Below are 13,552 nucleotides of genomic sequence, written 5' to 3'. Positions count from 1 at the left end.
TTTGCCAAGTTTCTCTGACAGTTCTGCATGAAACTGTCACTGTATATTCTTCAGGGTTAGCAAGTTTGGGGCTCCTGAATAATGCAGAGGACCTGGACGTTGGCCAAGCTCTGCCAGCAATTTACTGCCTGTGCTCTGCTGCTGGAGTCCACTAGTTCAATGGTAGAGCAGGAGGTCCCAACATTCATGCTGATGAATCTACTCTTAGATCCTCACACTTCAAGAGAGGATATGTTTGTGAGGAACAAAAGTAGAATTAAGGCAATTTTATTTTAATATCTGTCTTTGTAGCAATGTTATTATTAACTTATAAATGTTTGAAATGCTTTTGTATGTTTTTTTAAATACTTAATGTTTGAAAATATTTTCATCTTTGGAATGCTTCAGAATGCCAGGAACATTAAGATTAAAAACCTTGAAATCTTGGATGGATGGTAAGGGTGGGGAAGTGGCTCTGGAATTCATCAGCAGTTTTCTAAGTGGTTCTTGGCATGGGTTGTTATGATCCAGTCCTTTTGCACTGCTCAGGGCTTCACTAATCAGGTTACGTGTGCTCTCAGCCAGAGATTTTCCTCAGGGAATTGCATAGCAACATTTTGAAGAACTGCATCTCTCAGGGGCAAGTGCAGGTGACAGGCTCTACACAGCAAAATCTGGGCCACCAAGACAAATCTAAATCCCTGTGGAGTATTTACTTTATCAGACTGAGCTCTGAGGTGCCACTCAATGCATGGAGATGTAGACAGGCCCAGAATGCAGCTCAACCCTTCACAAGTCTTTGTCGAAAACCGTACAGCTCTGATAAGATAAACCTCTCGTCGGTACGTTACCTGTGAAAATCTCTGCATTAACTCATCCTTTTCAGGAGGTTAGAATGGACTCACCATGTTTTGGGCTTAAGATGGGAAATGGATCTCCGAGTTTCCAGAAAAAGTACATGAATGCCAACCAAACGACACACGCGAACAGGAATCTTTTTCGCTGCACTGAAGAGAATATGCTGGTCATTGCCACAGAATCACAGAACGAAGCGACACAGGACACCATCCGGACCAAGGTGCTCAACAACTAGGAATAATCACCCTGCTCTTCCCCTACAGCCCTGCAAATATTCCAAGATTCCCTCTGAAAGCTGTGAATGAATCTGCCTACTGTGCATTCATTGTAATCCAGTATAAAACATTTTCTCATCTCCCTCCAGTTCTTTTGCTAATAACCTTAGATTTCTGTGACCAATTACTCTCTCATTAGAAATAGATTTTTTCTCCCAGTCTACTTTATCAAGACATTTCACAATTCCATTAAATCTCCTCTTAACCTTTGTTATTCTAAGCACAATAATCCAGCTTCAGTAGTCTCCCCCTACTCCATTGTGGATTCAGGTTTATCATATTTCAAAAAATGACCCCAAAACCTTTCCTGCATTGTCATGGATACTAGTGAGAAGCTTATAAAATGGCCCAATACACCCCATCCAGGCGTCAAGCTAGATCCAAAAGGACAAGAAATGAATGTATTATTTTTTAAACAAAGGATATGAGTGCCACTTTGCTGCCCTCACCTTAAGTCACACCAAGTGGCGTTCATCTACAATTCTCGTTCCTATTGATGTACACCAGCCCTCAGCCCATCGATGCATTTTAAAACTGTCCTCCTCATGATCAAATCTCTATACAGCCTCACGCCTTCCCTTTCCCCATTCCCGGACCTCCGTGCTCCTCCAATTCCAGCCTCTTGGTCAGTTCAGCTTTGAATTACTCCACCACTGGCAGGTATGCCTTCAGCCGCCAAGGTCTGAGTGCTGGAATTCCCTCCCTAAGCATCTCCACCTTCCTCTCTTTTAAGATGTTTATTAAAGTCTTCATCTTTGACAAACTCCTGGACACTTATCCTATTTTCTCAAAATTGCAAATAGGCATGGGGCAAATAAGATTCCTGTGAACACCAACACATTTCAATAGCTCGCCGTTAAAAATATACTGCATTTTTTGTTAACTAAATTTTTTGTTAACGGAGCATGCCTTACGAAAGCAGGTTGAGGGAACTCAGCCTTTTCTCCTTGGAGCGACGGAGGATGAGGGGGGACCTGATAGAGGTGTATAAGATGATGAGGGGCATTGATTGGGTGGAATGTCAGAGGCTTTTCCTCAGGGCTGAAATGGTGGCCACAAGAGGACATAGGTTTAAGGTGCTGGGGAGTAGATACAGAGGAGATGTCAGGGGTAAGTTTTTTACTCAGAGAGCGGTGAGTGTGTGGAATGGGCTGCCGGCAACGGTGGTGGAGGCGGGTACGATAGGGTCTCTTAAGAGACTGTTGAATAGGTACATGGAGCTGAGAAAAACAGAGGGCTATGGGTAAGCCTAGTAATTTCTAGGATAGGGAGATGTTCGGCACAGCTTTGTGGGCCGAAGGTCTGAATTGTGCTGTAGGTCTTTCTATGTTTTTCTATGTTTCTAAAATGCATGATCACACAGTTTTCCACATTATATTCCATCTGCCATGATGACTTTTAGAGCAAGCATCAGAATGAAACACTCTGGCACCTTTACTTTTATAGTTATGTTACAACCTTCTTGGGAGAAAACTACACTTCAATTATTCACACTGCAGCATGATACAGAGTACAGAGCATGGTCACAATTACTTACAAAGTCGGATGTTGCTGACCACAAAATAGCCGATGTAGAAAGGGACGATAAAAATAAGTGCCACTAGTGTGACATACAAATTCAGCTTCCAATGAAAGTATCGTGAGCTAGAACAAGGCAAAAAGAAAACAGACTAAATTTATTAAATTTTCTGCACTGCCAAAATGCTGGACATGATTAAATTTATTAATTTGCTCAATTTTGAGTTGCTTATGCTTTTTCATTTTTACGATAAATTCCATACTCAGCTTCTGGAAATAAAATTTAGGCTCCTTATTCTCTGAAGTATAATTATGCATCCAAATGGACTCAGTGTTTCCTGCTTAGTATCTAACCCAATGCAATGAGACCAAGGTATCATAGGAAACTTTTACTACACTCTACTCCAGAATACTGTGTCACTTGCAGTTAAGTGATTGCCTTCTTTTCAGTAGACAGATCAAATGAAGGTTCAGACTAGATAGAATAACAATTCCTTGTAGTTGCCCTTAGAATTATAGACTTATACAGCATGGAAAAAAAGCCCTTCAGCACAACTTGTCCATGCTGACCAAGGTGCCTATCTGTGCAAGTCCCATTTGCCTGCGTTTGGCGCATATCCCTCTCAACCTTTCTCATCCACGTACATCTAAATGTCTTTTAAACATTGTAATTGTACCCAGCTCTATCACTTCCTCTGACAGCTCGTTCCATATATCAACCACCCTCTGTGTGAAAAACTTGCCCCTCGGGTCCCCTTTAAATTGTTCCTTTCTCACCTTAAACCCATGCCCTCTACTTTTAGACTACCTTATCCTGGGAAAAGGACTGTAATCATTCACCTTATCGATGTCACTTTATAACAACAAATATGGAATAAATCTGGATAACTACAGTGCTGCCCCAAATTCAGCATCTCCACTCAAAGGGAACTAAGTATGCATCCGCTACAACATTCTCTTTTCTATACCAATACAATTTCATTTAAATATTGGTCAAGTTATAAGAACATAAGAATTAAAAACAGAAACAGACAATTCTACCCTTGTGCCTGCTCAACCATTCAATTAAATCATGACTGACTTATCCTTTAACCTTGGTACCACTTTCCTACACTATCCCATAACCTTTGAATCCCTGAATATCCAAAAATCTACTGGCCTGTGTTTTAAATATTCTCAACAACTGATCTTCCACAGCTCCCTTGAGTAGAAAATCCCAAAATTTCCCTACTCTCAAGAAATGTCTTCCCATCTCAGATGTGAACAGCTGACCCTGCACTTTGAGAATCTAATCCCCTGGTTCTAGACAACTCAGCCAGGGGGAAATATCAACCTTGCGTCCACCTTGTCAAGCTCTGCAGGGTTTCAATGAGATCACCTCCGAATCTTCTCTCTGGAGAATACAGGCAGAATCTGATTAGTTTCTCCCACACCACCACCCCCCATCCCAGGAACTGATTTGCTGAACCTTCGCTGCACTCTCTCTGTCATAAGATTATACTTATGTCACAAGACCAGACCTGACCTGTACACAATATTCCAGACATGGTATCACCAATGTCTTTATATTATTAAAGGACCACTCTCAGTGGAGACTGGTGGAGGCTAGTGTCATTACCCTGGCAGTTTTCATAAATGCTGTGTCCTCTTTAAATCCATACTAACTGGTTTTGATTAGCCAATAACCTTCCAAACTGCTTAAAGTAATCAGCAGAATGAAACAATGACAAATGGCTTTGATTTTTAGCTTATCTTCCTACAGTTCTGAAAAAGAGTGCACCTTGCTCCCTTTTATCACCTTTTAATCTTAAAACTAGAACAACGTCATTCAGGAAAGGAACCATATTTTCCATACAAAGGCTGGGAGAAATCTGGGCTCACACCCAGAAGACCGAAGATGCTGGAAAACTATTTCTAAGACTCTGGTGGTAGATTTCTACCAACATCAATGAATATGCTGTTTAGAAACATGAGCCCTGATTGAACTGAATGGCAAAATAGACCTGAAGGGCTGAATGCATTACTCCCATTCCCGTTTGGCGCAGTTCCTGATTACTGTTGCTGCTACCTCTGCACCATAGTGTAATCCACCTGCAATTGCTAACTTTTTTGACCATAAGACATAGGAGCAGAATTAGGCCATTCAGTCCATCGAGTCTGCTCCACCATTCGATCATGGCTGATTTATTTTTCCCTCTCAACCCCATTCTCCTGCCTTCTCCCTGTAACCTTTGATGCCCTTACTAATCAAGAACCTATCAACCTCTGCTTTAAATATACCCAATGACTTAGCTCCACAGCCGTCTGTGGCAATGCATTCCACAGACTCACCACCCTCTGGCTAAACAAATTCCTCCACACCTGTTCTAAAGGGACGTCGTTCTATTCTGAGGCTGTGCCCTCTGGTCCTAGACTCTCCTACTACTGGAAACATCCACTCCACGTCCACTCTATCCAGGCCTTTCAATTCATTGTCAGGAACATTTATTGTTAATGATTCTCCATAAGCCAGAACCACAATTTAAATTAAACAATGGTGAAAAATGGTAACTAAAACCAAAGTGGGAAACAGAATTATGACAATGTGAATGCTGGATTTTCTTTGAAATCAATGTCCAGAACGTTAAGAGGAAATACTGAAGTGAGTGCAGTTTAAAAGCCATAACAGAGGTTAATAGATTTTTGGATATTCAGGGATTCAGCTTTTAGGGTTAGTGTAGGAAAGTGATGCTGAAGCAATGGTGAACACTGCAATACTTATAAAAATTACCTGAGCCGCAATTGCTGCATTAATCTTACGGCTACCTCTTAGAATACTACAGAGAAAACACATACAAAGTTGATGTCTGAAATCCAATTGCCTCAGATCATACACTTCCTAAACAAGGAATTCTTAAAGGCTGATTGAGTCACAAAGCTCGCACACAATACAGAGATAACACTATAGAACAGGTCACTAGGTACTGGAAGTGTGATACACACAAATATAAACAAATCTGCGGCACCGTTCAAAGAGCGGGGAGTTCTTCCTGGTACCCTGGCTTATAGCTAGATCCCAACCAACATAATTAAAAACAGATTTTATGGTCATCATCACTTTTTAGTTTGTGGGACCTGCCACAGAGACTACCTTTCCTATTGTTAACACTGTCACAGTGACCACAGTTCAAAAGTACTGCACTGAGATTGTGAAAGATGCAATAGAAATACAAGCCTGTTTTTCTTTCAACCAACATCACTAAAAACAGATGATCTGATCATTCCTTATTGCTGTTTGTGGAAGCTTGCTGCATTCAAACTGATTGCAATGTTCCCTATGTTATAACACTGACTCTGGGGTGTCCCGGGTTACAGGAGACCTGACTTACAAAAATCTGACTTCCGCAATTTCTCCTAAACTCTGCTCTCATGTATAGTACTCGAATCTCTTCACCAGGAAGCAATGCTGAGATCACCCATAGTAAAAGCCAATGCCTTCTCCAAACTCTCTTTCAGGAAGATCAACAGTTATGAATTCCAAGCCACCCCTCATTAATGCACGTTCTTTTATTAAACTACCTATAGTTTAGTCACTGATTAGCAGATCAGCTCCCCCCATCACACACCCCAGCTGCATTCAGATAAACATTTGTCACAGATTACTTGCTGGTAACAACTGCTATCACCTATGCTGACCTTCCCTGGTATATTCTTTGCGAATCAGACCGCAAGGGCAGTTGAGGCTAAAGATTTCCTATTACAATTTTGGGGGAAATTGTTTCCAACTTACAGAAAATTCAGTTTACAAACAGTTCTCAGGAACCTTAATGTACCTGAGGATCCCCTGTACTCTTCAAAGGAGCTTATTCAGCTCAGAATTGCCCAGGGTAACCGTAAAAAACTGCTGCAAAATTACAACTTTTTTTTTTGTGTGTAAATTAGAGTGAGACAGGAGGTATGCCTTTAAAACTCAAATACAATTAATACCAAATAAGTCTTTAAGGAATTCTGATAGCCTTTATGTATAACTGCAACTTCAAAAGGATGCTCTTGGGCAGACTGAGAGGAGGTATAAACCTACACAATGATGATAGAGAATACACTCACCTGCTGTTTAACAGACCTAGAATCTCAAAGATGATGAGTTCAAACATAGTGCAGGAGAAAGCAAACATCACAGAGAAAACTATTTGGACAACATACTGTCGAACCTGCATCAAAGAAAAAAAGAATTCAACACTTGCACGACAGCGTACAGTTGGAAACACGAGAAAATCTACTGCATTTGGAAGGCAGCACTGAAACAGGCAGGAGTAACAAAACATTCAGAGTAAATTGATGCAGTTAGCAAGAAGGTGGTGTGCACCAGGCTGTCCATCATAAATGCACTTGCATAGATCCAAAGCCACAAACAATTTGCCCATTGGTTGTTTGTCAGTATTTATTCTCCACATTGTCTGCTCCCACCTTCACCTGATGGCTGTCAATTACACTACCTTAGGCAAGTGGTTTGCTATGCTACTCCAGGGAACTTTTAGAATCAACACATTGTTGTGAACTAAATTCATAAATAGGCTAAGCTGGGTAAGGAGTGGAGAATTCCTTTACTAAAGGATACCAGTGATGCTTGATGGATTACTGCTGTTGTTACAAAGCTGAATAGTTTACTAACATGGAAAGTCTCTATGTATAATCTTGTGAAAGATTTTACATTGAAATTAATTTTTTTTGAGGAGAATAGAGAGAAATACAAGATATATGACACTGGTTGATTTTTTTTCTGAACTCCACACCCTCTTCAATCTTTTCTGATAGTCATTCAAGTGTCATCCTTACAAATATTTCATGCATTTTTTCCAGTGATTTTTTTTTCTTTTTTTTACAATAGGAGATTTGAACTGTTCACAATAGTTCAGGTGTGTTCTTATTGAGGTGTACTGAGACCAGAAATGTGCCTATATAACAGAAACCAGTCCTCCACATGACAGACTTTCATTATATACATTGCTCTGTGTGGTCAATATTGCCTTCAGGTGTTCTATATGCGGTCTAACCAAGGTATCCAATGTCCACAAGCATCCACAGAGCTGTGCTTGTGGCCTAACCAAGATACATGAACACTGTTCACAGTCTACTGGGGGTGAATGAAGACTAATATTATTTACGTGCCCCCAATGCTCTGTATTTCCTAACCAGGACTCTGTAAGCTCAACATCACTTTTATATTTTTCATTTCTACTCTCCTAGAGTACTGCCTTTGAAAGGGCAACTTTAACATTCACTGCAAAACCCCAAAGAAATTCATAAAAGTATAACTGAATTAGACATCGATTATTTTAAGCAGCACACAACATCAAGTAACAAGCCATTTCAGAATGAACTTTACTGCTGCAGAATTTACCTCATAGTCCTTGAATAACTGGCGCATGAAGAAAAGCCATCCAAAGCCAAAAAAAAGCACCTGGTAAATGATGGAAAAAATACATCAATTTCCAATTACACCGGAGGTAGAATATTCTCACATGCAGCGCCAAAATAGTCCAACAATTGTATATATCGTACGAGCACAAAACAACAACTTGAATTTACATAATGCCTTTAGCATAGCAAAATGACCCAAGGCACTTCACCAGAATTGTATACCACAATATTGAACATCTAAACCAACACCCATGGGAAAATTAGAACAGGTGACCAACAGCTCAGTCAATGGAGATACAAGAGACTACAGGAGTATAAACTAAACTGCTGGAAGAAAACAGCAGTTCAAGCAGCATCTGTGGAGATGACATTTCAGTTGAGACGGAGGGGTAAGTAGGGGGTGAGGGGAAGCATGGAGGAGGAGGCTGTTTGGCCTCACCCTGGCAGTGCAAAAGGCTGAGGACAGACAGGTTGGTGTGGGAATGGGAGTTGAAAAGACATGCACCTGGAAGCTCAAGACAGCTGTTGTAGACAGAGCGCAGATGTTCTGCAAAACGGTCGCCTAGTCTACACTTAATTCACCGATGTAGGGGAGGCCATATCATGAGCACTGAATGCAATAGACAAGGTTGGAGGAGGGTATATGTGAATCTCTGCCCCACCAGAAAGGTCTGTTTTGGTCCCTGGATGGTGGTGAGGGAGGAGGTGTAGCTTTGTCACTGAGGTACATTTTAAGGATCATCCTGAAGGAGGGAGAGCTCCAATCCTCAGACTAAGTCAGGATGTGGTTTGGGCTAGGATAAATATTGCAGTTTTGGATGCGATTAGCTTTGGGAGGGTGAAAAGAGATCTGCCAGGAGATCACTGGGGGATAAACAAATCAATGCCATCGTTCCGGCAACACACCTTGGGGCAACTTTTCAAAAAAACTCTCAGAACTCATAACTTACATTTATACTTTTAACACACAAGGCACTTCACGGGAGTATTATTAGAAACTGACTAAACATTTGGTCAATAGCACAGGTTTTAATTACTGGGATAAATGACAAAGACAGAAGGAAATTTGGGGAGGGAATTCTAGAGGTTTGGGTCCTTGGCAGCTGAAGGTATGGCCACCGATGTAGGAAGTTTACACACACCAAGAATCATAAAAATTATGGAACACGAGGAGGTCATTTGGTCCACCTTGGCCTTGCTGACTAAAGAAAATAAGGGAACAAATTAAATTAATTCTACTTCCTAGCCCCATAAAAGCTCCCACAAACAGCAATGTTATAACCTGATTTAGTGATGTTAATTAAGGGATGTTGGTTGGGGACTCTGCTATTTTCTCCAACTAGTGTCATGAGATTTTTTTTCACATATCTTTTTTCTTTAGAAAACAAACAGACTTGGTTTAACTTCTTATTCAACACATCTCTGACACTCCTTTAATACTGGACAGAGGGTGTCACACTAGCTTCAAGCCTCTGAAGTCAAACTGATGACCTTCTGATGAATACAAGAGTTTGGCAAGTCAGAGTCTGATAGGAAGATTAATTTTGCAAGATCTAACTGGTACAATTCCAGCAACTCCACTCCTTTACTCAGGCAAAGGCAGGGTGCCGTCAATCCAGAAATTAATTATAAAGTCGTGAGAAAGGAAAAGAGCAGAGCTGCTGGAACTGTACCGTCAGGCTCGTGGATTAACATCACCCTGCCTTTGCAATGTTAAATTTGAGGGAAATCGTGGAAATCCAACCACAAGCCTCTCCAGTGCTGGAACTGTTCTCCCTGGAGCAAAAGCTCGGGTGGGGGTGGGTGGGGGGAGAAGCATATAGAGGTTTATGAAATGAAGGGCAGAGATAAGGTCAATGGTCACAGTCTCTTTCCTGGGGCAGCTGACCAGAGGGCACAGGGTTAGGGTGAGAGGGGGCAAGATTTAAAGGGGATCCGAGGACCAAGTTTTCCACAGGGTGTGGCGGGGATATGGAACGATTGAGGCAGGAACAATGACAACATGTATAACACACTGGGATGTGGAGAGGGATATGGGCCAAACGCAGACAAATGGGACTGGCTCGGATGGACACCGAGGTCGGTACCGAAGGGCTGGGCAGGGGATTTCTCCATAGCCCCAGCACAGGACGGGCACTGGCTGCGGGGGTAGCCATCTGACCGTGGTGGGGGGGGGGCCGAGAGTCGAGCCCCGGGGACAGCAGGGGGCCGGGGGCCCAGCTCTGCGCTGACAGGCTGTGTGAAGCCGGGGGAGGAGGAGGAGGGTGGGGGGGGAGGAGGAGGGAGGAGGGTGGGGGGAGGAGGAGGGAGGAGGGTGGGGTGAGGAGAGGAGGGGGGAGGGAGAGGAGGGGGGAGGGAGAGGAGGGGGGAGGGAGGGGAGGGGGAGGGAGGGGAGGGGGGAGGGAGTGGAGGGGGGAGGAGAGGAGGGGGGGGGGGGGGGGGGGGGGGGGGGGGGGGGGGGGGGGGGGGGGGGGGGGGGGGGGTGGGGGGGGGGGGGGGGGGGGGTGGGGGGGGGGGGGGGGGGGGGGGGGTGGGGGGGGGGGGGGGGGGGGGGGGGGGGGGGGGGGGGGGGGGGGGGGGGGGGGGGGGGGGGGGGGGGGGTGGGGGGGGGGGGGGGGGGGGGGGGGGGGGGGGGGGGGGTGGGGGGGGGGGGGGGGGGGGGGGGGGGGGGGGGGGGGGTGGGGGGGGGGGGGGGGGGGGGGGGGGGGGGGGGGGGGGGGGGGGGGGGGGGGGGGGGGGGGGGGGGGGGGGGGGGGGGGGGGGGGGGGTGGGGGGGGGGGGGGGGGGGGGGGGGGGGGGGGGGGGGGGGGTGGGGGGGGGGGGGGGGGGGGGGGGGTGGGGGGGGGGGGGGGGGGGGGGGGGGGGGGGGGGGGGGGGGGGGGGGTGGGGGGGGGGGGGGGGGGGGGGGGGGGGGGGTGGGGGGGGGGGGGTGGGGGGGGGGGGGGGGGGGGGGGGGGGGGGGGGGGGGGGGTGGGGGGGGGGGGGGGGGGGGGGGGGGTGGGGGGGGGGGGGGGGGGGGGGGGGGGGGGGGGGGGGGGGGTGGGGGGGGGGGGGGGGGGGGGGGGGGGGGGTGGGGGGGGGGGGGGGGGGGGGGGGGGGGTGGGGGGGGGGGGGGGGGGGGGGGGGTGGGGGGGGGGGGGGGGGGGGGGTGGGGGGGGGGGGGGGGGGGGGGGGGGGGTGGGGGGGGGGGGGGGGGGGGGGGGGGGTGGGGGGGGGGGGGGGGGGGGGGGGGTGGGGGGGGGGGGGGGGGGGGGGGGGGGGGGGGGGGGGGGGGGGGGTGGGGGGGGGGGGGTGGGGGGGGGGGGGGGGGGGGGGGGGGGGGGGGGGGGGGGTGGGGGGGGGGGGGGGGGGGGGGGGGGGGGGGGGGGGGGGGGGGGGGGGGGGGAGGGGAGGGGGGTGGGGGAGCTGCGGGGTGTTGAGGGGGTGGGGTGGGTGGGGGGGGTGTTGAGGGGGTGGGGGTGGGTGGGGGGGTGTTGATGGGGGTGGGGGGGGTGGGGGGGGGTGTTTGAGGGGGGTGGGGTGGGGTGGGGGGGTGTTGAGGGGGGTGGGGGTGGGGGGGTGTTGTGGGGGTGGGGGTGGGGGGGGGTGTTGGGGGGGGGGGGGTGGGTGGGGGGGGTGTTGAGGGGGGTGGGGGTGGGGGGGTGTTGAGGGGGGGGGGGGGTGGGGGGGTGTTGAGGGGGTGGATGGGGGGGTGTTGAGGGGGGTGGGGGTGGGGGGGGGTGTTGGGGGGGTGGGGGTGGGGGGGGGGGTGTTGAGGGGGGTGGGGTGGGGGTGTGTGGGGGGTGGGGGTGGGTGGGGGGGGTGTTGAGGGGGGTGGGGGTGGGTGGGGGGTGTGGGGGGGGGTGGGGGTGGGGGGGTGTGAGGGGGGTGGGGGGTGGGGGTGTGTGTGAGGGGGTGGGGGGTGGGTGGGGGGTGTTGAGGGGGGTGGGGGGTGGGGGGGTGTTGAGGGGGGGGGGGTGGGGGGGGGTTGAGGGGGGTGGGGGTGGGTGGGGGGGGGTGTTGGGGGGGGTGGGGGTGGGTGGGGGGGGTGTTGTGGGGGGTGGGGGGGGTGTGAGGGGGGTGGGTTGGGGGGGGGGGTGTTGAGGGGGTGGGGGTGGGTGGGGGGGTGTTGGGGGGGGTGGGGGTGGGGGGGGGTTGGGGTGGGTGGGGGTGGTGTTGAGGGGGTGGGGGTGGGTGGGGGGTGTTGAGGGGGGGTGGGGGTGGGTGGGGGGGTGGTGAGGGGGGGGGGGGTGGGGGGGTGTTGAGGGGGGTGGGGGTGGGTGGGGGGGGGTGTTGAGGGGGGTGGGGGTGGGTGGGGGGGTGTTGAGGGGGGTGGGGGGGGTGGTGGGGGTTGTTGAGGGGGGTGTGGGTGGTGGGGGGGGTGTGAGGGGGTGGGGTGGGGGGGGGGGGGGGGGGGGGGGGGGGTGGGGGGGGGGGGGGGGGGGGGGGGGGGTGGGGGGGGGGGGGGGGGGGGGGGGGGGGGTGGGGGGGGGGGGGGGGGGGGGGGGGGGGTGGGGGGGGGGGGGGGGGGGTGGGGGGGGGGGGGGGGGGGGGGTGGGGGGGGGGGGGGGGGGGGGGGGGGGGGTGGGGGGGGGGGGGGGGGGGTGGGGGGGGGGGGGTGGGGGGGGGGGGGGGGGGGGGGGGGGGGGGGGGGGGGGGGGTGGGGGGGGGGGGGGGGGGGGGGGGGGGTGGGGGGGGGGGGGGGGGGGGGGGGGGTGGGGGGGGGGGGGGGGGGGGGGGGTGGGGGGGGGGGGGGGGGGGGGTGGGGGGGGGGGGGGGGGGGGGGGGGGGGGGGGGGGGGGGGGGGGGGGGGGGTGGGGGGGGGGGGGGGGGGGGGGGGGGGGGGGGGGGTGGGGGGGGGGGGGGGGGGGGGGGGGGAGGGGAGGGGGAGGGGAGGGGGAGGGGGGAGGGGAGGGGGAGGGGGAGGGGGGGAGGGGAGGGGGGAGGGGGGAGGGGAGGGGAGGGGGGTAGGGGGAGGAGGTGGAGGGGGGTGGGGGTGGGTGGGGGGGTGTTGAGGGGGGTGGGGGGGCGTCACTGACCTGCGAGGAGAACATGATGACCGAGTCCACAACAAACGACATGGCGACAGCCCGCTCCCGCGACGTCATCACTCCGCGACGTAGTGACGTCACGTGCCGCGCTGATCAGTGGAAACTATGGTAACGGAGGGAGGGAAGGATAGAGCGAGGGATAGAAAAGAGGGAGGTTGTGGGATACGGGGAGTGCGTGAGCGTGGTAGTGAGGGAGGGGATGGAGGGAGGGAGAGGGTTACATTGGAGGGAGGGGATGGAGGGAGGGAGAGGGTACATTGGAGGGAGGGGATGGAGGGAGGGAGAGGGTTACATTGGAGGGAGGGGATGGAGGGAGGGGATGGAGGGAGGGAGAGGGTTACATTGGAGGGAGGGGATGGAGGGAGGGAGAGGGTTACATTGGAGGGAGGGGATGGAGGGAGGGAGAGGGTTACATTGGAGGGAGGGGATGGAGGGAGGGAGAGGGTTACATTGGAGGGAGGGGATGGAGGGAGGGAGAGGGTTACATTGGAG

General features: G+C 51.9%; 1 protein-coding gene across 2 annotated transcripts in view; it reads right to left on the bottom strand.

Annotated features, from left to right (window-relative positions):
• si:ch73-390b10.2 (Golgi pH regulator) overlaps positions 1-13,104 on the bottom strand; it is a 35,089-nt gene extending 21,985 nt beyond the window's left edge. Inside the window, exons 1-5 of one of the 2 annotated variants that reach the window (XM_052025922.1) lie at positions 13,049-13,104; positions 8,011-8,070; positions 6,717-6,820; positions 2,650-2,756; positions 885-986 (exon numbers count right to left, since the gene is read on the bottom strand). In XM_052025922.1, coding sequence (XP_051881882.1) covers positions 885-986; positions 2,650-2,756; positions 6,717-6,820; positions 8,011-8,070; positions 13,049-13,090 — 415 coding nt within the window. In that variant the 5' untranslated portion in view covers positions 13,091-13,104. Of the gene's footprint in view, positions 1-884; positions 987-2,649; positions 2,757-3,963; positions 4,024-6,716; positions 6,821-8,010; positions 8,071-13,048 lie in introns of those variants that run through there. The other variant, XM_052025923.1, reaches the window with a different exon arrangement.
• Positions 13,105-13,552: the final 448 nt, after the last annotated feature.

Source organism: Pristis pectinata, chromosome 11, assembly GCF_009764475.1.
Source record: "Pristis pectinata isolate sPriPec2 chromosome 11, sPriPec2.1.pri, whole genome shotgun sequence".
In the NCBI taxonomy this organism is placed as follows: Eukaryota; Metazoa; Chordata; class Chondrichthyes; order Rhinopristiformes; family Pristidae; genus Pristis; species Pristis pectinata.
The sequence above is the reverse complement of the archived record's forward strand: the minus strand, read 5'-3'. Positions and strand labels throughout refer to the sequence as shown.